Below are 23,071 nucleotides of genomic sequence, written 5' to 3' on the forward strand. Positions count from 1 at the left end.
GTAGGACCTAGTCCGACTGGCTGGCGACTACCCTTCAACTAGAGTCCGCCGCCAAATAGCCTAGCTGTGTTCCGGCGTGTGGGTTGGAGAGCCAGTTTTATTCCTCCCTATTCCTCTTCCTTGTTGGAGGTGAATCCTGATGATACCTGGAACATGCGGAGCAGACGTGCGTGCGAACTCGCGGAACCAGGTTGTTTGACGGGGTATAGGGAGACCCAGTAAAACGGTGTTCGCCGCCGCCCGCCGGTCAGTAGGGGACCTGAACCCGGGTGTCACTACTAAACTCCGCCCCGAGAAGCTGTCGCGCCAACCGCCACCCGGTGTAAAATTCCGTCGTGCGGTCGTCGTGCCGGAGTCGGAGACCGAAGTGGAGCCCGGCGATCGTGCGCAGGGTGGACTGAGGGCCCTTCCATGCCCTGCGTCAGTCTCTCACGCAACCCGTGATCGACTACACACTGTGTTCCGCTCTTTATTCAGGTGTTGTCATGATTTCACTTAGAACGTCCTACCTCTCCCTATCCTACTCTCCAAGAACATTTATCACGAAGGTCAAGATAAGAAATGGGGTTTTAACGGCGATTCCCCATTCCATATTTAATGTGGATTTCAGCAATGTTAGGGGCCTACATAGCAACCTTGACGCCGTACACCACCACCTTGAGATGGCGCAGCCTACCCTACTGTTTCTGAGGGAGAGGCAGATATCAGCTCCAGATGACACCCCGTACCTTGAATACCCCGTATTGAAGCACAACTTCCTGCGAAAAGCCGGGGTGTGCGTATTTGTCCGGGCTGATGTTTGTTGTCGCCGCCTTCTGGGCCTCGAACAACTGGACCTGTCCCTCTTGTGGCTGCGCGTTGATCACGGGGATTGTACCCGAATCTACGCCTGCAGGTACAGTGTTGTGTAGTATTGTGTATTGAGTAGTTGGGTTCCAGAACCACTGACCTCCTGGGTCAGGCTGCCTTCCATTTCGCCTTGGTCTACGGCTTTTTCCAGCTGGTGACACAGCCCACCCGTGTCCCAGATATCGAGGGGCACGAGCCGTCTCTGTTGGACCTTCTGCTGACCATGGATCCGGCCGGATACAGTGTGGTGGTCGACGCTCTGCTTGGATTGTCTGATCACTGCCTTATCCGTGCTGCTGTACCACTCTCTCATCCTGGTCGTCAAACGACGACCGGGCATCGTAGAGTTTGGCGGTATATGTCAGCAGATTGTGATGGATTGTGTGAATTTTACGCATCCTACCCATGGGGGCGATTCTGCTTTTCCTCTACTGATCTGCTCTGAGGTGCCCGTTAGGGGTCGCAGCAGACCTTGGTATAACAATGCTACTAGGGATGCTGCACACCTCAAGCGGTCCGCATACGTAGCATGGGATGATGCCAGGAGACGTCGGGTTCCTAACGTCTCAGGAGAAAGGCGGAAATATAACGCCGCTTCCAGATGCCAGTAGTCTCATTGGGATGTCTACGGATTCCATTACTTAATGATCTCGTTCACCCATGTAATTGCCCATCACCATCTAAATCTCCCCATCTAAATCAATAATAAGCATAATAAAAACGAATGTTCTATTTTCTTAGTTTTAAGTTCTGGATTATTTTAGTAAGGTCAACTAACCTCTTTGCCTGGTTGTATGTGCTTCATGTATGCCATAGATAATAAATACACTTATTATTTAAGATATAATTAAGCCACAAGCCATGAAATTATTTAAAAATAACTTTTTTTACGCTCGAACTATCTGCAATATTTCGTAAAAATGGAAACGACAAATCATCCAACTGATCCTAGAAGCAATATTTCCAAATTAGGTTCATATGACCCCGAAAAGTAAGTAGCGACATAAATTGTAAATTTGTAAAATGTTCAAGGGAGCTATTTTTATTTTATTTCACACTAGTGAACTCCAAGCACACTGCGCTATAAGAATCGCTAAATGTATGAAGAAATTCCCGTAGAATATAAAAAAACCATGCTTCATACAAACCTTGTTTTCACAACTACGACAAATCGAAAAATAAATTAGTTAAATCGGTTGAGACGTTCACAAGTGATGCTCCTTCATTCATAAAGCAATTGATGTACAGATAACCCTTTCTCGGTCGATGTCCTTTCAGTCATTGGTTGTCTTCGAGCTGTTGACGATAATACTGTCCTTTGAACTTATCTTTTCATATGACATATGTCAAAAAAATTAATACGAAGAATTTCCACGTCTGTAGGAACCCTAGAAGTTAGGTCTTGGTTATTCTGTTACGGCAAAATAGAAGCCGTAACGCATATCAAGCAACAAGGGTACGGGCAGTATTTGTCTTGTACCGCACTAGCAGCAAGTTTAGTTTTTAGGCGGCCGCAGTGAATGTGTTAATTCGTGTTAATGAAGAAAAAAAAAGAACTCGAGTATAAAACTTTTTCTGCATGAATAGTCCTCATGTCCTTTTGTCCTCATGTAACCCCCCCCCCCACCCCTAACAACGTACATTATATATTATTTATGATCGTTTATTTTTATTGCTTAGATGATTGGACGACCTCACGGCCCACCTGGTGTTAAGTTGTTACCGGAGCGATTAGACATCTACAACTGAAATGCCACCACCCACCTTGAGATATGAGTTCTTAGGGCTCTAAGGTAATTTCTAAATCGTAATGACGTTATTCAGAGAAGACGGGTTTAATAATAATTAACTTAATACTTATTACAATAACCACAAGATTAGACGTGATCGGTTTTAACCAAACTTCCGATTGTATGTAATTTTATTTGCACGTGCAACAACTAATCCTTGTTTTTCTTATATGTGAACCGTGAACACAAGATCGTTTGATTATACTTACAATGTAACATTGAAGCTGTTGCAACATTGATAAAAATATCAGATTTTAAAATAGACGTTACACAAGTTGACCAAGCCCTAACAAGCTCTGCATTTACGTGCTATATCACACAAATACGAAATATATCGCATTTATATTGTGACTTGTTAGTGAAGCCAATAATGATCCGGGCTTGACACTGAAAATAAGGACCGGAGAAAAACATTGTGTCAATTGTGAAACTGAAAAATAATAGAAAGTTTCGATAGAGAGATTCGGCAGAGTTATTGATTAATTTTGAAAATAGCTTCCGTTTCTGTTAGATGAAGAAAGCGCGTAGATATTAATTTGGCTTAATAATAATAATAAAAAACCTGAAACAAACCTTAACAGCTTAACGCCTATTTGGCCATTTTATACGACAATAAAATGGAATTGGAAGCAAGTATTTAGGCAAATCTTGAGTATTATAACATCGTACTTTATTTTGCTTGTACAGATACGTCTTGGACAATGTTTCATCGACAGTATTGACTGATGAAAGCTTAACCCCAGGCCGACCTCCTTGTTTAACCCAGAGGACAATTGGAAAATTTTTACAGCCACTCACGCGAGAACTTGCCGAAATACCGCCCAAGTTTGTATATACTATACTGTTATATGAAACTAGACATTGTTTATAAAAAAACATGCATTACTTCTTATCAGTCTTTGATGCATTTGTAAAGTTTCGAGTAAATTAAATGTGTTGAAGTTATAATTCGCTCATTTACTCAGCAAAGCAGCCACGTATGTAGGTACTCTAAATCTGTATCATATATTATGATTTATGCTTCATAAATTACGTAGGTATTAGTTTTACAAGAAGACTGTTTTATAAACACAATCAGCCAACTCGTCGTTAGCTATTAGTTGGTATTTATTAATTGAATTATGTAAAATTTCATAGGCCTACTATCGATGAACTGCCGGGTCCGGTGATAGAGAGAATGGTGCAGAAAGACAAAGCTTTTTGGGTTGACAAACCAGGATCGAATGCTTACGTTCTCCATGATGCTTATAACAGCTATGGAATGACGACTGAAACTGTTATACCACGTATAATATTTACATTTAGATTCATAAATATTAGTGTACCTTCATAAATGGCAAAGTTAATGTCAGTCATAATTTTCAATAAATTTCAATTTCAATCTTTTTTTATATTCTTGTTGTTTTCGTAAACAGAGTATTAGTATAGTGCCAACTAGATGGTTAATGGTAACTATCGCTCGTGGACTTCAGCAATGCGAGTGAAAAATACATTGCAAATCTACTGGTTACATTCACAGATAGCCACATATTGTATTTTTCTTAACCCATTCCTGAATCTCAGAGAATAATTATTCTGTTTCTCTATGTATAGATCATCAAGATGTATTTCCTCGTTCGTATCAATACGACCTGGATTGTATAAAATATCGTCGCGATCATGCTTGCGATGGATTAAAACAAAAACATAGTAACAAGGTAATAAGATAAAATTATTTTTTAATTCAGAGTTGAGTAATGAGTCTAATGAGCATCTTATCAAACTACTTACTCTTCAAATCAAAACGCACAAGCGATTCACGGCAGCAATATGTAGCAGGACGTGTGTCCATTAAATATGCTATATCTTGAATAAGATCAATTAGGGCTAGACCTAAATAAATACATAAAAACTAGATTAAGCTACAAGCACATATTGGGGATACCTCATCTGATATTCGACTATAAAAGTAGTTACTTGAGGTACCCATAGTTTCTTATCCTAATATTAGAATCCTATCCTTAATGCACCAATTCAGAGCATTTTTAAATTAGCAATATTATAGAACATTCAAAAACCACACCAAACAACATCAAAAATATTATTTTAAAGATCTATACGTTAAACTTAGCACTGCTTTTTGAACTCTCACTTTAGGTGTTTCGTATGAAAAATAGTTTTTATGTGTGATTTACAGCCAATACGTGCTCAATGCCGAGATTGTACCAAATTAAATGTGCCAGGACTGAGTCCATTTCAACTGGCCTGGGCAAAAGATCCAGGGCAAAAGCGGTGGCGCGACTATCCCGATGTCGCTGCTAACATGACGAAAGAAGAAATACGTTTATTAATGACAGAGTATAATTTATTTATTTCATTCAACATGTTTCTCTAGTACTTCCCGTAAATACACTTAAATTAGTTATACGTATCGACGTTACGTGTGTGCTAAAAAAAGGGAAAGTCAAATCCCGCCTAAACGACGCCTGAAATGAGAAATGGGATAGTTATTTAGAACTCGCGCCCTCTCACCAAGCATACTAGCGAACAGCTAGGACCCTCAAGTCCGAAACTATTCTTACTGTGTCTCCCCTCGTACGCCCTTCAGGCTAACCGGCCTACGATGACGATGACATGGCAGAGCCGATGCACTGCAAGAACAATTTACCACCAGTACTCAAACCGCGGACCCCAAACACACCGAGTTAGTCGACAGGGAGGTCGACTAACCCTGCCGCCCTCGGACGGGTTACCCCCCATTACCACAAAGGAAGTAAATGAAGCGATCCACAACCTTCAACCTACGAAGGCACCTGGCTCCGACTGTATCGGCAATCGAGCGCTTAAAATTTACCAGTCCAACTGATAACAATGTTGGCTACCATTTTAAATGCCGCTATGATGAGCTGTATCTTTCTGTGGTGTGGAAAGAAGCGGACGTTATCGGTATACATAAGTCGGGCAAATCGAAAAATGAAACCGCTAGTCACCGTCCGATTAGTCTCCTCCCTTCGGAAACGACTCTGGGACTACGTCGCGTCCAAAAAGATTGATTGACGAGCAGTTTGAGTTCCGCGCCAAACACTCGTGCATACAACAAATGCACCGCCTCACGGAGCACATCTTAATAGGGCTAAATAGGCGGAAATCAATCCCTACCGGAGCTCTCTTCTTCGATATCGCAAAGGCTTTCGTAAAAGTTTGGCATAACGGTTTGATTTACACACTGTATAACATGGGAGTGCCAGACAGCCTCGTGTTCCTCATTCGAGACTTCTTGTCGAATCGTTCGTTTCGATATCGAATACAGTCGGCATCATTGCGCCACTTTGAGAAGGCGGCACGACACGAAAACCCACTTGTCGTGGCCACCGGAACTTACATACCCAATCCTGTGGACCATTACGGACGTCATTACGGATCCTCCTGATCCATTAGCGGTGCTTTTAGGTACCTCAAGCACCGGTCACTGTACTCGTCGAACCCGTCGCTTGCGACGAAGGGCTCGACGAGAAAATTAACCCATAGATACAGCCCACTGAGTTTCTCGTCGGATCTTCTTAGTGGGTTGCGTTTCCGATCCGGGGCTAGATTCTGCGGAGTACTGCTCTTGCTAGGGCCAATGTTAGCAACATTTCCGGTTTGAGTGCCCCGAGCTCACCTAAATGTCAAGAAGAAGCAAAAATAGCCTCTCAATGCTATCAACATAGGTAGGGAAAAAATGCAAGAAAAATGTTGTTACGCATGCACAGAGGAGTTAAAAGCCCACGTGGTATTAAAAGGCAATTATATGCACAGCGTGAATACCATTGCTTGTCACGACACGTGAGGTTAAAGTAGAGATTGCATTAGAAGAAAAGCCATCCTATCGCAGCGCACGATGATTTTACGAATGAAACTCGCAAGACGATGACTTCAATAGTAATACATAGAAATTAGAGGGAGAGTTGATTAGGGAAGCTGAGGTGATGATACTACCACATATGAGTTATAGTAATAGATACGAACAGCTCGAGGTTGGTTCGCGTGTCTGTAACTCATCAGAATCGATGTTTTCTGTTAATAGGATTAATTTTAGATGCCACAGTAAGATTATCGACTCTAATAGACAAATTTTGATAACACAACCCTGTATGCTCTCGGCTACGTTCCATTATTAGTCCTAAAGGTACATGCCAGCGTAGTTTTAAAAGTATCGAAATCTTTTATCGTAGACAAACGTAGTTAAATTGAAATGAAAAATCGTTTATGATTATTACAATGCGTATTTTTCAGGGTAGGGCGTCCATTTCAAAACGAAGCTTGCAACTGGTATTACGAGAATTATCCACCTGTTACATACGATTGTATTTTGCGGAAATTTTCGAAATAAAATTACTGACTTGGACTACTCATTTATTTATGTAGTTTTTGGTACTTTGAGCTAATGCAGTTATATACCATCAACTTACCTACGTTTTCTCTGGCGAAGTAATAACTTTGGTTTTGAATGTTAGGGTAGAATAGCCACTTATAGGGTCTTCGACCTCATCTCTCAATGTGGGTTGTAGCATTCATACTGTTGAAAGATGAACATGTGGATTTTGGCTTAACCCATCCTCGATTAGGTAAACAATATTTATCTGAAAGAGATCTATACTAATATATAAATCTACAGTGGTTTTTACGGGTGTTCCGTTATAATTACTGACCCGTGCATCCGATTGACTTCAAACTTGGTATCCATGTAGAAAACTTACTTAATGGATAGGCTAATATTTATATGAGTGTTGGACTGGTGGTTTTCACTGGTGGTAGGACCTCTTGTGAGTCCGTGCGGGTGGGTACCACCGCCCTGCCTATTTCTGCCGTGAAGCAGTAATGCGTTTCGGTTTGAAGGGTGGGGCAGCCGTTGTAACTATACTTGAGACCTTAGAACTTATACCGCAAGGTGGGTGGCGGCATTTACGTTGTAGATGTCTATGGGCTCCGATAATCACTTACCACCAGGTGGGCTGTGAGCTAGTCCAATCATCTATGCAATAAATAAAAACGAACGTCGCATCTGTTAGGTCATGCAGCAAGTGCAAAAAGTGTCGTACTAGTCCGTATCATCTGGGGTAAAACGAATGTCATTCGTCCTATCACCCTCTTTGGCCAACCCACACCGTGGGCCTCGATGGCCTATTATCTAAGCGTCACCCTCAATAGAGAGATGACGTTTCGTCCCCACCTAAAGTACCCGACCGAGCGGCGTTCATACTCGGACGACTTTATCTGATGATTTGTAAGCGAAGTAAATTGTCTCTTCGAAATAAGGTGACTCTCTACAAAACTTGCATACGTCCGTCCGGTCATGACTTGTATTGTCGGGTAGGAGCAGCGGGGACGAGCGATTAACCAAGACTGGTATTACCAGTCTATCCGCAGTAATGCTTAGTAACCATCACTTTTTAAGAGTAAATTTTCGTTTGGGGGATTACTAGGTGCTAAGCCAGGGTCTAACTAATATGATGACCTAAGCGGCTATTATCAAAGAGAAGTCAATTTTAATCACAAGTGAGAATATTTTTATCAGTCCCTTCATTTCTGTGTCTGTTGTGCAACGCAAGGTATACATACCTTAACGCTTTCTTCGTGCGGCTGCCCCACCCTTCAAACCGAAATGCATTTCTGCTTCATGCAGAAATAGGCAGAGTGGTGGTACCTACCTGTGCGGACTCACAAGAGGTCCAACCACCAGTAATTACACAAATTATAATTTTATGGGTTCGATTTTTACTACGCGATATAATTCCTTCACCGTAGAAGTCAATTATTATTGTGAACATTTGCTAAGTACGTACCTATTTAATTTTCATGAGAAAAATTGGTACCCGCCTGCGGGATTTGAACACCGGTGCATCGCTCAACACGAATGCATTCTTTAGTGAGTGGTGCTGCTACAACTAGGGTACGCGTGTCATCAACAAGAAATGCTGCGAAATGGGAACCGGTAGCAATGTTTCTTCAAAGAGGATTGTTCACCCGAACGAGGCGCATTTAACACTATCTAAGGTGCCGCCAAACATACCATCGTTGGCTATTTTGTGGTGTTTCTACTGTACTGTACACTGTTGTTGATCGAAGATGATCGACACTTAAGTAATTTAGGTACAAGATTAAAAACTTTTTGTATTTATTATTTTGTCGACAATTATTCTGTCATTATTTCTTTGTTTCACAATGTCGAAATTATTAGTGTAAAAACCACATATTACAAAATAATATAAATATAAAATTCTGTTTTTCCCATTCCCATAGTTGAAAATGGCTAAACAAGATGATGGACTTTTTCTTCTTGAAGTGTTGGTTGATAAAATTGTATTCGCAAAAAGCCCTTGTTTTTCTGACAAAGATTTTAGAACATGTGTGAATATTGAGTGTCCATCGGTCGAGCCTCTGGAGATATGCGATGACGATCCAGGAGCTTGCGTTGTTAAAAGTGGTGGACCTTTTGTTAAAACATTCAATAGCGGCAAATCATGTCTTTTCTCCCTAAAAGAGGCTGATATAAATAAAGCTATGTCCAAGTTTCCTATAAAAGTAACAGTGTATAAATCTCTTCCTTGCGGTTGTTTACCAACAAAGATAGTAATGGGAGAAGCAACAATAGACATGACAAAAGAATTTGTACAGGCAAGGAAAAAGTTTTTGGAAGACCCCAGTAATGTCAGCTACGAAGCATTAAAAGATGCTTTTCGCATTGTCGGGTCCGATGGTGTTGAAGCGGGAGAAATTATAATGTTTCTTCGTATATCCTGTTTTGGGAAATTGATCATCACTAGATTTCAAGGAGCCGGACCACCAAACCTCAGTAGCGCGGGAAATTCTTCTGTCGTTGATAGATCTTGTAATCCTAGAAAAGATTTTCAAACAACTCAGGACCCCTGTGCTTGTGGCACAGCAAATGCATTTAAGAAGAAAGGTATTACTGAATTAGCAGCATGTCCAGAAGGTAATTTATTTATTTTATCATTAGTATGCACTTGATGCTTTGCGGTCCATCATGACGAAGTTTAAAACTTGTAGTTAATTAATAAAATGTAACTTATGAATTTCAGAAAAAGATCATTATAATAGCATGCCGTGTGAGGATCCAGACGATCCATGTTACTGCTCCGGTCCAAAAACTGCCACAAAACAACAAATGGCATGTAGAAATACTGATCAATATTGTTTGCATGTACCAAAAGGTTTGTATTTAGTTCCTTCTTACTTTTAAACTAATAGATATACTTAACTTACTTAATGATACCCACAATTTTTACCAGTTTAAAATACAATTAAATTAAGCTGACTTAAGTTGACGCCGTAATACGTATTACAATAGTTCAATGCATAGAATTTATTTATTGCTGGCCAGGTCGTAGCAAGCAATTTGAAGAAATAGGAACAAATTTGGGAGGCAATGAATTAAAGATTAAGGTTCCAGCAAATGCATCGATAATAAAAAAGATTAGTCAAACTCACTGTGCGATGCAATGTCCCTACACCAAAGGAGCCGATGGTGGACCTTGCGAACCACCCTGTGGCAAAAATCAGATAAGCTTAGCGTTACCTAGTGAGGCTATTTGTTGTCATGGTGCTCAACCTGCAGGCACTCAGTTCACATGTACAACAGAGGGTTGCATGCAAACCTCCAAACACGGTCAAGCTGCTTTGGCTCGAGGTGACACGAAGCAAGAATTACCTAACAAGGAGGTTTTCGTTTTAAAAGTAGCAAAAACGGCTACGCAGGGTGACAGAAAATGTAAATTAGAATTAGAACTCGTCACACCCAAGGGTTCAGACAAGAAACCACCAGTACAGAAAGTTAATACCAGAATTCAATCGGACCCTGATTGCGATTGTGGTAGGCCAAGGATAAAAAAAATAAAACCCAAGAATAGAAGATAATCGTTATTATCGTTTTGCTGTTCGATAGTTATGAATCAAGCTATTACGATACCTTTCACATGGCTCAGAGACGAAGATCGAGACTGTACCATGTGCAGGGTGACAGAGTAGGTCACACACTACTATTTTTCACAAGACGAAGACCTCTATCAGTGTACATCTGTAATAAAGCATTAATTCTTTGTATATTTCCGAATTGTACAGATTGCTGCCCAACCGGGAACAAAGTCATATTCCAAATACCGTCCGATTCTTGTGGTATGGGACATAAACAACGTGCTCATTTCAATTTTAACTCCGATGGCGTTGGTGATATATCCAGGGATGAACCAGGCCAATTAATGCCAACCAACGTGGAAGGTTATCCCGGAGTAGTATATGATTTTCCAAAGCAAGTGATTAAGCTTAGAATTGGTAAAACGATTGAGATGCCTGGTCGAAAGACAAAACTTGAGTATCAGTTCATAACTCCCGTGGCCACACGAGAAAAAAATGTTCCTGTTAAAGATACTCGTACTGCTCAATGTGTACCTCCATCACACAGTTGCTGTTCTCCAAAAACAAGCCGAAAAAATTAGATAAAAAAACGACTGCACAAAATGTTTATGAAGTGTAAATCAATGTAAATAATTAAAGGGTGTATTTTTGGATTAAATAATATATTTAATACGCAACCATATGTAGTTTTATTGTGGATATATGTAGTATGTAAGCTAGGAACCGTACGGAAAAATACTCATGTAAATAATTCATGTAGTCAAATATTTTTTATCATTTTGATTTCAATAAAATTTAAATGTATTTTGCAAATCACCGTAGGTACTGGATCGAGTCGCCTGTCGAAGATTATCTGTAAAGACAACAAGAAAGATAAGGAATTTGAAAACAGTAATAGACGAAACGATACTGGAAGTAAAATACGGAACTTCTATCCTGAAAACAAAAACAATATTTATGATGTGTTACCTCTACTATCGAATGAGAGATATACAAGTGAAGATTCTGAAGTATCTTTGAGTACATCAATTTCTAATAGTAGGATCGACTCAGCTAGAGACAATTTATTTTCCAAACTATATAGTAGGTATTCATCGAAATTATTGATGACCAGTTCAAAAGTAAATCCATTCAATGTGAACGAAACTACGGTTTTTATGACTTTACTGGACAATTCGAAAATTCGACGGACGTCTGGCTCACAAGCAACAGCTTCCATAAACAAATGCTTACAAGCAAGCAAAGAAAACAATTCTGAAAGAATATACGGCGCCAGCACACTTAGTTCGTCCTCTAACAATTGGTCAACGTGCACTTTGTCTACTTGTCCTCATAGAAATTTCCGTCAAGGCAATAATCATGACGCTGACGTATATTTTTTTGGAAATAAAAAAGAAAATAAACTTAATGTGGGAATGGGAAGTTCAGATTCAAAAAGTAACCGCAAAAATTCAGGTCAACATGCTCCCATAAAGGGTGAGAAAAATTCCAACGTAAAAAATACAGCAGGTGTGCAAGCTCAATCTCAAAGCAATACAGCGGCAGCCCAAACAGGAAAATGTAAAGGTTCATCGGCTACTACTAGTACATGTAAGGCAGTCTCCATAAAAGATGAAAAAAGTGAGAACGTATGTCCAGCTGTTTCTGGAACCAAAGGAGACATGGTTGCTACAGTATCGCATATTAAAATAGGGCCAAGAGAACCGTGTCCGGTGCATGGTAGAGAGCCATGTCAGGGCCCGAAATGTATAATTGCGTCATCAGGTGAAGATCATGTGCCAGTGAAGGTGACTACAGTGACAAATCCACGTCGTGGTGTTTTTGAACTCGTTGTAAGAAAAATGACCGGAGCACCACTCGCAAAAAATGAATTAATGTTAGAATGGACACCACCGCCTTATAGGCAACCACCTTGCGGAACCCCATGTCTTATACCTTGCACGACACCAGGGCGGGTACCTAAATGTAAAATGATAGTTTGTAGACCTTCACGATGTAAAACAAAGAGTTGCAAAGGACCTAAGCGACCTTGCGGTCCAATTTCTTGTCGATCTCCGAGCAAGAAGTGCATAAAGACGTATTGCTGCTTAACTACGTGTCGACCTTGCAAGCCATGCCCGATCATACCCAGGTGTCGCTCTCCATCACCCTGTAAGAGTCCGCGCGTGTGTTGCAGCACTCTGTGTAGCACTCCTTGTAAAAGTACTCCGTGTTTACGATCCTGTCCAGTTGGACGAAAAAAGACGAGAAGAGCTAAAAGTCAGCCTCGCATCAGAGCACATAAAAAACGGATGTCGCCTTGCCTTAATCGCATATCAGCGTGCCCGGTTGTACGCTGTAGAAGCATACCAGGTCCGTGCATCGCATGTTGTCCTATTCCGTGCCCCATCCGAAAATGCTGTTCAGGTTCACCATTCAAGCCACCTAAGTGCTGTAGAAGTACTTGCTCCTCGTGTTGATGCGCCGTTGAATGGATATTTACCAATAGCATCAAAATTCCAATTAACTTTTCCATGACAATTGTAAATAGTCAAATAACAAATGCTTAGTAACCAAGACATTAAAAGTTTTGATCGACGTATTATTTATTGATATATTATTGTTTTTGTACATGATACCCACACAAACACGAGCATGTGCGGTTCATCCCAAGCAATTATACTGTATCAAGTAATTCTCGAGCTTATCGTTTATCCGATGATTACGTGGTTACTGGAAGGCACCTTCAGACATAAGGTAGAAGTTCTTTTGTAGGTTTAACGACAGGTGTAGATCTTCCACCGAGCCGGTGAAATTGTTCGCTAAGCCGACGGTCCTAATGTTGTTGTTTAGATCTTTTTTTATGCTTATCTTGAAAATATCTTAAACGAGATTCAAGCATCTGTTAAAATTAAATATCTTCTGTTGTATGACAGCTACTGTCACAGTCTTATAGTATTGGAATGACTACTTCGCGGTGGAAATAGCCAAATGCTGAAACTTACTATTTGCACTAACATTATAAGTCTTTGGGATTTTAATTTTATTACACGCTTTTCCCACATCATGGAAGTTATACGTGGAGACGTGAAAAATACAAATGTTCTTAGAAGAAAAAAAAACCTAATTTTGAATACTGAGCCCGAGGAACTTGAATATCAAGCTGTCGTCACATCGCTTGATGTAAATGAGCCCATCGGGAGTCTTATCCTTGAAGCTATTAGAATTCAGACTTCGCAGTAAATATCATTCTTATTTGTGAAATAGGTACAGAAGGTCGAAAATTAACATGTCTCAACGTAGGTGGCGCAATTTACAATGTCCGTGAACTCCTAACTGGGAGTAATTACTTAACTGCACTGAGATGTCGTTCATTTATAAAAATAAAATAATACAGTAATAAAAAAACGTAAGCCTTTAGATACATCTAACAATTTCATATATAGTGAAACTGAGACTCTACCTTATGCCTGAAAGTGGGCTTGGTCTTCACATTTTATTGTCCATGGACTCCGATAAACCCTTAATTAACATCGCGTTAATAAGCGTCACGAGATTCGATCGTAAAAAAGGTTTAGTCTTACCTACTACGTGAATTAATTAATTAATTAGAAACTATTAATTCACATCAAACATGCAGTAATTACTCAAACAACCTTTTTGAATGATAACTTATTGTAGGTAATGTATTAGTGCTAATGAACTATCAATTTTGATTACTTCAAACTACTCACAGAGGAAAATCAAGAAAAATACATGACTGTGACAGTGATTAAATTTTAGTTATCGTTCCGTAGTTTAAGAATATGTTCGACAAAATTGGTAAGAAGGATGCCAAAAGTACTCAAGTTAACGGCAATTTAAAATCAGCGTTAAAAAAAAATCTTCCGTGCCCTTGGGCCTGCGAACTGGTTCCAACTAATGTGCCTAACGCTACAAAGGCTCAGACGGTTTTGCATCCTCGAAAAGATGTTTTTGTTCTAAAGGTAGTTCAATTTAAAACCTTGACATAAAGTTTAAATATTTTATAACTAATACCGTGGTAATCTTACTCATCTGCTTTTATCTATCAGAAAACAATGATGCGTTCAGGGCATATCACTGATGGTAAGCATCTTGCACGAACACTCCTATCCTGCAAATGTGCCTCATAGGCCACGACGATTTCGACTACGGGATTTCGACGTTACATCTAGAGGATGGATATAAACAAATGTCCCTACTCTGACTCTGCTGTTGTTGACTCTTTTCTATGCATGTTTTAGTAAACGGACAAAATAGTGTGAGAAACTATTTCGAAAAGTAAAAGTAAACGAAAGTAAGAACCGCTAAAAAATTACGATTCATTTTCGAAATTTTAAATTTTTTTAATTCCATTAATTTACGCTTCATTTTAAACAGACACATATAAAGTCAACAAATATTTTTATTAAAAAAAACAGATGGTGACTAGCTAGCACAACATTCCGTGTCCACGAAAAATGAAGTGTTCATAACATTAGAATCAATCAAATAAAAATAGTAAACTTAACATTTAAATCGTTAAAGAAGTTTCAATTATTTCGTAAAATCTTTATTAGCTTAGTCACACAGACAAGACACACAGTTTCCATAACATAAGCATTTATGTACAGTCACCTCGATAGGCACATCAGAATGGTTATTTAAATTTAAGGTAGCGAAGATTGGACCGAATGGTGACAGAAGGTGTAAAATGGAGTTGGAGCTTGTAACACCCAAGGGCCCTGAGAAGCAGGCGCTGACTCGTCTCGATACTAGGGAGACGCAATGTGACCCTAATCCACCGCCTTGCTGCTGCATGAAACCAAAGAAGAAGAAAAAGTAAACTTTAACTGATGTGGTTTATTTCAATTTTGTTACTTCTCAATGGTAAAATAAATGCCATGGCTGTCTGTAATAAATTTATAATAAATATCAAATGTTTTTTTTGTTTTTATTACATACTAGTTCAAGTTGTATAATAACAATTAATATATATTAAAAATAAACGATATTAGGGTCAACAAAAAAAGTGTTTTTCACATAAATCTCTAGTGTTCAATTTTTTTTTTTTTTTTAATGTTAAGTTCGTATGACATTTAATTTATTCATTTTAGTTGTTAGATATTTATGTCTCAATTGTGTGCAAAAGCAATATTTTTTTTTTTATCACAACAGCAACTAATATTAATAACTAATAGTAACAGTGCAGTAACAGTGGCGATAAGAGATATCTTGATCTGGATAGCTTGAAAGGCCCTTTTTTATCCTCTTGAGGCTCTCTCATTAACAAATAATTAAAAGCATAGTTTCGCAATCTTCTATGACAAATCAGCAGGTGTCGTCATCACCAAGACTCATTTGAAAAAAGTGTTGCGCTGTGCCTAAATATTCTAAAAAGAATTCTGGGATTCAAGCTTTATCTGTATTGGTTTCACTAAAAATTATTGTGTAGATTGTGTTGATAAATAAATGTAATGGCTTAGTAACGCAACAATAATAAACAATGATATTGTACGAAATTATTTAATTACCGAAAAAATACGGACTACATACTGACCGAAAATGGTAGTCAAAAGTTATCACGAAAACATGTTGGGTTTGTGTGCCTTCGCACAGGGTGCCAGGAAGCAGATTTTTGGTTCATTTTTGCTGAAAATTTTGCTATCAGTAAGTAAAATGTACACTATAAACTGAACTAAAATGAAACAGGTTCATATTACGCAGTAAACATTTATATAGTGTGCTTACATCTACAAATCAACGATTTCAATTAATGATAATTATAAAATGAAAACAATTTATTACTGTATTTTTTTAATACTACTATAGTTGATCCTGATTGGGTCACAATTAAAGTTGTTTCTTCTTCTGTTGAACGAATACTGATGTTGTTAACATTAAAACTCCTTAACGCGTTGACTGCGTTATGCGGCTTAAAAGGTCCCATACGCGACTATCCTCTGATGCGGCAGTCATACCCGTGTTCTTTCGCTCGAAACAGGAGGCGACTATGTCCAGATTTCTATTGGCTTGAGTCATGTTAAAAACGGTCCTTTGTGAGGCTTATCATGTCTCATACGGACTGCAAAGAAGTCCGATCTTGCCTCGAAAAGACCTCAAACGCACTGGCTGAAAGTCTTACAAAAATGGTCCCGCAATTAACGTGTTAACTACTTTAGCTTTTGAAACTGTGTAACTTCTACCATTCTAACGTATGTACGTAGTATTGACTTATTTTTTCATCGTTTCACCATAACTTCAGAGGTCTAATAGAAACTTTTTTAATGCACTCATTAAGTGTCTTCAAAATTAAAATACGTTTGTCTATACTTCTGACACGATAGCAGAATATTCAGGAAAACGAAAACAATTTACAAAATTGTGCGTGAAAAATCTAACACTTAACAATATAATATATTCAGTACAAAAAATTTCAAAGACTTGAATTAAACAAACTTGTAATGGGCAAAAAAGAGGGCAGCATGCAGCGTAAGCCCTACGAGGAGATCGGAGCAATTTTCAACGGGAATGAGGTCTCTATTCTTTATAAATTACACAGTTAATTTGTGTAAAGTTGATAATATTACATACATTGATAAGTCGAGTTCTAAATTCGTGCGCTTACTAATAATTTAGTTCTTTTTTATAGTTGAGTTGTAAGTAGTCTTTAATTCTATAAAGAAAAATATACATTGCTACTCCCTTTACTACTTTATTCAATGACAATATTTAACAAAAGCTGTCGAATATGACTCCAAATGTTAGATACATTATTTAATAGATAGATTACAATTTTCAAAGATCTCTATCTTTATCTGGGTTATTCTGTTAGCGGTAACAATAACTTTCACCTACTTGTAAAAAAATGTATACTAGATTTTTTTCTTTTTGTTTTTGTGGTTTCCTACCTAAGCTGATGGTCTTGAGAGACCATATCAGCGTAACCGGGCAAGTAGGTGAGCTCACGGGGCTCAAACCAGACGTTATTGCTAACACGAACCCTAGCAAGAGCCGTGCTTCGCAGAATCTACCACTAGATCGGAAACGCGACCCACTGAGAAGATCTCTGTGGGCTAATTTACTCCCCGACCCTTCGTCGCAAGCGACGGATTCCAAGAGATCGGTGCTTGGGGTACCTAGAAGCACCGGTTATCGTCAAGGGATGATCCGAAACGACGTGATTTGGGCAACGTCGACTGTTTACCATTCGATCCGTAGGATCGGGAGTTTACTAGACTCAGTCTCGGACCCAGTCAGTAACTTCAAAGCTTATGAGACTTTGTTCTAATAAGTTTTTCTCGTAAAGGTTAAAATTCGGGTACCGAAGACCACATCGAAACCACCGAAATTAACACCATCACAGTTGAAACTTCAGCAACAATGCACGTGCGATGATGAGGGCTCTATTTGCTCGGAGACCTGTGGCTTATCCGGGGAAGAAGATAACGGACCGGCGAACAAACTTAACTTTCAGGTTCCATTCATTCATTCAATTTATAATTAAATAGCTAGTAGTGAAACTCGGTGACGCTCCCTTCCGATTCCCACCTAGCTGAGCCAATGCTCACACATAATCCGGGCGAGGATGAAAAGCCTTCGGGCTACCAGCTATATTCCTATCCGGCTAATAAGTGTCAAACAACAACTCTACCAAATTCATCACAATCGAATAAATGGGTAAGGAACGCATAAAGAACAAGTATACATACATTCATACAAACACACGGGTAGGTACCACCATCCCGCCTATTTCTGCCGTGAAGCAGTAATGTGTTTCGGCTTGAAGGGCGGGGCAACCGTTGTAACTCTACTCGAGACCTTAGAACTCATATCTCAAGGTGGGTGGCGGCATTTACGTTATAGATGTCTATTGTCTCCAGTAACCACTTAACACCAGGCGGGCTGTGAGTTCGTTCATTAATTTAAGCAATAAAAAATAAATCGTCAACAAATAAAAATAGATATTATTTTATCTTCGTATCCATATCATATCCATCCGTGTCCATACGCGACATATACTTATAGATCACTTTTTTCCAAAGAACTAGCTATCTGGCCTTGATGTGCCAAAGAAACTGAACAAAACGTTAGCGAAGTGAAAATAAATTTGAATCAACATTATGTATGTATTTCGCGGGGTCGGTTGGTACCATGAACGTGCCTCGTGCGAGAAGTAGGTTCATCAAGACTGAGCATCACTAGTTTTCTGGTTTGAGAAATTCACAGGTTTGAGTGTAATGGTTGTAATAATAGTTGATTTTTATAAGACTTCATGTGACGCGGTTACCACGCTCACCCAACTTGTTACATAAAGTCGAAATCTGAATTAAATTTTACAACCACTATCTTAAGTTCCACTATTCGAAACGAAACAAAAAATTACTTTACAGCAGAAATAGGCACAAAGTTGTTCTTCTCGTGCCTCACAATACGGCTTACCGTGAGTAAAAATGGCATGCTAAGTGATTTTTAATCAGAAATCAACTAAACATGTGCACCGTCATGAATAAATCCTTAATAACTATATTCGACATTTGCTTTATCATTCGTATAGAGCATTATGACGTTCCTATCTCACTGATAACAAAAACAAAACTAAATTATTTTCAGTTCAGTTACATAATATGTTGGATTAATTTTTTCAATACATATTCATGACGCGTGTTTTTTCATAAAATTTTTGGTTAAGACTTTTCTACATGAATATTTCATATTTTTGACCAATCACGACGAACGAAATAAATCAAGTTTCCTATGTGCTTAGTGCGAGTTTTCTAACGTTTTTGATAGCGTAAAAGTTAGTTCATATTTGTATGGAATGGGATCGTTTGCCTACGTTTGCCGCTAGGGGCACTGTTCCAACTGCATACAAATTTATTTTTTTATAGCTTAGATGGGTGGACGAGCTCACAACCCACCTGATGTTAAGTGGTTACTGGAGCCCATAGACATCTACAACATAGACGCGCCACCCACCTTGAGATACAAGTTCTAAAGTCTCAGTATAGTTACAACGGCTGCCCCACCCTTCAAACCGAAACGCATTACTGCTTCACGGCAGAAATAAGCAGGGCGGTGGTACCTACCTATCCGCGCGGACTCACAAGTGGTCCTACCACCAGTAATTACGCAAATTATAATTTTGCGGGTTTGATTTTTATTACACGATGTTATTCCTTCACCGTGGAAGTGAATCGTGAACATTTGTGTTACAAAATTGTGTTAAAACTCTTACGCTATCGTGAACGTTAAAAAACTCGCACTAAGCACACTGATTGTTTATTTACAGCAAACACATTTCAGTGGATTTTCTAAATTATCTTCTCATGTCGCAGATACCAGACGACATTTGTGAGGCGCTCACTAACAGGACAGCCTTGAATTCCGAACTCACGTATAGTAAAAAGGAAGCTCACGAAACTCTGTGCAACGTCTGCAATGTAACTCCTAAGGACGCCCCAAAAGGAGTACAGGCTCAAAAAGTTTTGCATCCTGACAAGGACGTGTTTGTACTTAAAATAGGCAAGCAAACTGATGAACCGAATCGCACTGGAAATATAGAGGTTGGTTAGAACGATTGCGTGGTACCGCGACTATTCAGTGGTTTAGCTTTGACAAAAATAGAATTAAATATGATTTGGTATTACTGGTGGTAGGACCTCTTGTGAGTCCGCGCGGGTAGGTACCACCACCCTGCCTATTTCTGCCGTGAAGCAGTAATGCGTTTCGGTTTGAAGGGCGGGGCAGCCGTTGTAACTATACTTGAGATCTTAGAACTTATATCTCAATGTGTGTGGCACATTTACGTTGTAGACGTCTATGGGCTCCAGTAACCACTTAACACCAGGTGGGCTGTGAGCTCGTCCACCCATCTAAGCAATAAAAAAAAAGTTAGGAACAAGTATTTAACAAATAATTGAAATCAGCTAATAGCGTCCAGAAATCTAGGAGATTAAAATTTTTGTTGCCGATTAAAAGATAATCCTCTGGTATTTTAGTACGAAATTTCTATCGCGCTCTTCAACTTTAAACGAGCTAAAATAGTTGGCGTTCATCTTAACCAAAACTCCCTTAACTTCCTTATTCATGAACAGATTTCAAATTTGGTTCACCGTTACAGAGACAAAGAATTTGTGTGGATAATCTTGATGCCTAATTCTATGAAAAATGTGATTATTATGATTTCACTTTTTTTATTTTTTTTATTTGATAACTTTAGTAAATTGTCTCTGTCGCACAGAATGATAAAAGTTGAAATTGTGTTATTATGCCACACTATTCGTGAAATCATATTATCGCGACTTTCACAATAACCGTAGGTATGATGTGAAATTGCTTCATAGTATCCACGCGTATGCTTATTGCAAAGTTTGATTGACAGGTGGAATTGATTACACCGCGCGCTCCGGCAAAAATGAAACCAGCTACGCATTGCTGCAAGCTTATCCAATGTGAAGAAGAGGACATTCCGTGTTGTGTACCTTGCAGAACATGCCGCGCTGTAGTCCCTAAGAGGAAAAAGGCTAGACGGATAAAATGCTGCCCTTAAATATTTGTAGAAATCAAACAACTACAGCCTAAATTGTGACAGAGTATATAGCTGTTGTATCGTCGACGCAAAACTGTTAAATATAGTTCTTTTGAAACTGTTTTTTATTTCTGATGCAAGTTTCGAAGAACAGTCTTTTGCCACGAGTTCTTGCATTATATTACGTTGTTTAGACCAGGGGTGAGCAACTTTTTTAAGCAATGGGCAAATTAAATTTTATTTTGGCGGGCCGCACAGTTATTTACTCTTATTAATAATTAACGAAATTTTATAATAAATATTAGTAGAAAAAAATATAAAACTAAAAAGTAAACATTTCATATACAAATTTTAATGCGAGATAAAAACAAACACGAAAAGAACAGAAAAACGAATTGATGGGAGAAAGTGGATAAAATAAATTCAAATTTAGAAATGGTTGGCGGGCTGCGTGTTGCTCAACCCTGGTCTAGACGATTAAAAACATAATTTATGCGAATCAGTAAATTAAATTACTTACAGACTTTACTAACATTTACATTCTTGCATAATTTTATTATATTTATAATATTTTTATTATTTTCAATTCAATGTTTCGAATACTTTAATCTATTGCTGACATCGTAAATTTAAGGTAAAGCTCATTGTAATGGTGCCTATAAAACTACCTTTCAATCATTGTAGATACGAATTATGTTATAAAAGCAAAATATATTCGAAGAAAATAAAATATTTTACCATTTAAATTTATTGTCTGAACCACGGATGCGCTGGTTCTAAAGTGCAAACAGTAAATGGTTTGAAAATTATTAATTACGGTCAAAGGCGTACTCAATTGATTCAGTATCATTTATGATAGGTTTGATCACAGCTATTATATAAACGGCATTGTGTTAATTATTGAGGTTAGGAATCATTTTATTGTTCATAATTCGCAAGGCTTTGCAAAATGTCAATCGTTAACGTCCACGATGAAAGAATAACATCGTGTAGGTAGTAAAAACGACATCCGCAAAAAATATAATTTCAGTAATTAATGGTGGTAAGGAAGGCATCTTGTGAGCCTGTACAGAGAGGTAACACCCTTTATTTCTGTAATTCGTAAATTAATGCGTACTCGGGGGCGTAATGGGGCATCCACTATAGAATTCAGAATTAGAACTCATGTCTTAGGGTGGGTGACGGAATTAACGTTTTTGATGACTATGGACTCCGGTGACCACCTAATATTATGTGCGTAAGTGTAAGTATTTAAAAAAAAATTAAGATACCTTTCAATGAACCTATACAGCACAGCATATTGTTATTATTTCTTATATGGTTAATAATTACTTGATGTGGAATGAGATTTTCGATTCAAACCATTTCATTTCAAGATGACTATTGTTTCGAGTATATAAGAAATTGTTATTTTCAGTATATTAAAAATAATACAAAACAAGCAAGAGTACTGAGCTTGCTTCGTGAGCTCTTCTCAGAACTGTGGCTTATTTTGAATCCGGCGGTAAAGGGTAGAGCCAACATTGTACGCTATAATGATATCTAAGTTGTAACAAATTACATTAAATTTAAGCTATTGCATAGATTTTATCACGGGCCTTGAGCGCGGCTTGAGAGCGGAATCATGAAATTCCGTAACGAAAAAAAACTTCCACCCCTTACTACGCCTACTATGTAGCTCGCGTTCAACACATTCACACGTTGCGGTTGTATAGTGCTTAAAGTAAGAAGTCTGAACACCGATTTATGTACTATCAAAATATGTGATATAATTTCGTGGGTAACACAACGATAGCGCGATTCAGCTTTTGCGTCAAGCGCCGTCTATCGGCGACAAACGGAATTGTAAAATAGAAAACTATATCACATTACAATGCGTTGGGCGTGCCATTTTCTATCGCTTAGTCGAAGAATTTTATTACTACTGTTACTACTCATTCAATGATTGGAGTGGCATTAAAAATAAACTAGCTAAACCGTTAATCCTGGGCGAATGAGAGTTAGAACTAGCATCCAAAGGCGTTGCTCT

General features: G+C 38.6%; 4 protein-coding genes across 8 annotated transcripts; all 4 read left to right on the top strand.

Annotated features, from left to right (window-relative positions):
• The first annotated feature begins 1,661 nt into the window (after positions 1 to 1,661).
• Positions 1,662 to 7,005, top strand: LOC101746303 (uncharacterized). 2 transcript variants are annotated; one of them, XM_012693468.3, is made up of 6 exons: positions 1,662 to 1,840; positions 3,327 to 3,464; positions 3,777 to 3,925; positions 4,233 to 4,336; positions 4,816 to 4,976; positions 6,894 to 7,005. In XM_012693468.3, exons 1-6 carry the CDS (start codon positions 1,770 to 1,772, stop codon positions 6,988 to 6,990), a joined length of 720 nt encoding a protein of 239 aa, XP_012548922.2. In that variant the 5' UTR covers positions 1,662 to 1,769; the 3' UTR covers positions 6,991 to 7,005. The 2 variants fall into 2 exon arrangements, with proteins under 2 accessions (XP_012548922.2, XP_021206013.1); XM_021350338.2 differs by lacking the exon at positions 1,662 to 1,840 and adding an exon at positions 2,173 to 2,305.
• A 1,532-nt stretch (positions 7,006 to 8,537) lies between these two features.
• LOC101745488 (uncharacterized) lies at positions 8,538 to 13,116 on the top strand. 3 transcript variants are annotated; one of them, XM_021350440.2, is made up of 3 exons: positions 8,538 to 9,594; positions 9,701 to 9,832; positions 11,355 to 13,116. In XM_021350440.2, exons 1-3 carry the CDS (start codon positions 8,907 to 8,909, stop codon positions 12,989 to 12,991), a joined length of 2,457 nt encoding a protein of 818 aa, XP_021206115.1. In that variant the 5' UTR covers positions 8,538 to 8,906; the 3' UTR covers positions 12,992 to 13,116. The 3 variants fall into 3 exon arrangements, with proteins under 3 accessions (XP_021206115.1, XP_004929909.1, XP_004929910.1); XM_004929852.5 differs by lacking the exon at positions 11,355 to 13,116 and adding an exon at positions 10,003 to 11,212; XM_004929853.4 differs by lacking the exon at positions 11,355 to 13,116 and adding an exon at positions 10,740 to 11,212.
• A 1,085-nt stretch (positions 13,117 to 14,201) lies between these two features.
• On the top strand, positions 14,202 to 15,451 carry LOC101745729 (uncharacterized). 2 transcript variants are annotated; one of them, XM_021350441.3, is made up of 3 exons: positions 14,202 to 14,497; positions 14,585 to 14,618; positions 15,187 to 15,451. In XM_021350441.3, the coding sequence occupies exons 1-3, from the start codon at positions 14,318 to 14,320 to the stop codon at positions 15,210 to 15,212; spliced, it is 240 nt and encodes a 79-aa protein (XP_021206116.1). In that variant the 5' UTR covers positions 14,202 to 14,317; the 3' UTR covers positions 15,213 to 15,451. The 2 variants fall into 2 exon arrangements, with proteins under 2 accessions (XP_021206116.1, XP_004929911.1); XM_004929854.4 differs by lacking the exon at positions 14,585 to 14,618 and having other exon boundaries at positions 14,214 to 14,497.
• A 1,355-nt stretch (positions 15,452 to 16,806) lies between these two features.
• Positions 16,807 to 21,160, top strand: LOC101745876 (uncharacterized). Its single transcript, XM_004929855.3, has 4 exons — positions 16,807 to 17,047; positions 17,821 to 17,988; positions 19,850 to 20,077; positions 20,896 to 21,160. Exons 1-4 carry the CDS (start codon positions 16,976 to 16,978, stop codon positions 21,061 to 21,063), a joined length of 636 nt encoding a protein of 211 aa, XP_004929912.1. The 5' UTR covers positions 16,807 to 16,975; the 3' UTR covers positions 21,064 to 21,160.
• Positions 21,161 to 23,071: the final 1,911 nt, after the last annotated feature.

Source organism: Bombyx mori, chromosome 1 (assembly GCF_030269925.1).
Source record: "Bombyx mori chromosome 1, ASM3026992v2".
In the NCBI taxonomy this organism is placed as follows: Eukaryota; Metazoa; Arthropoda; class Insecta; order Lepidoptera; family Bombycidae; genus Bombyx; species Bombyx mori.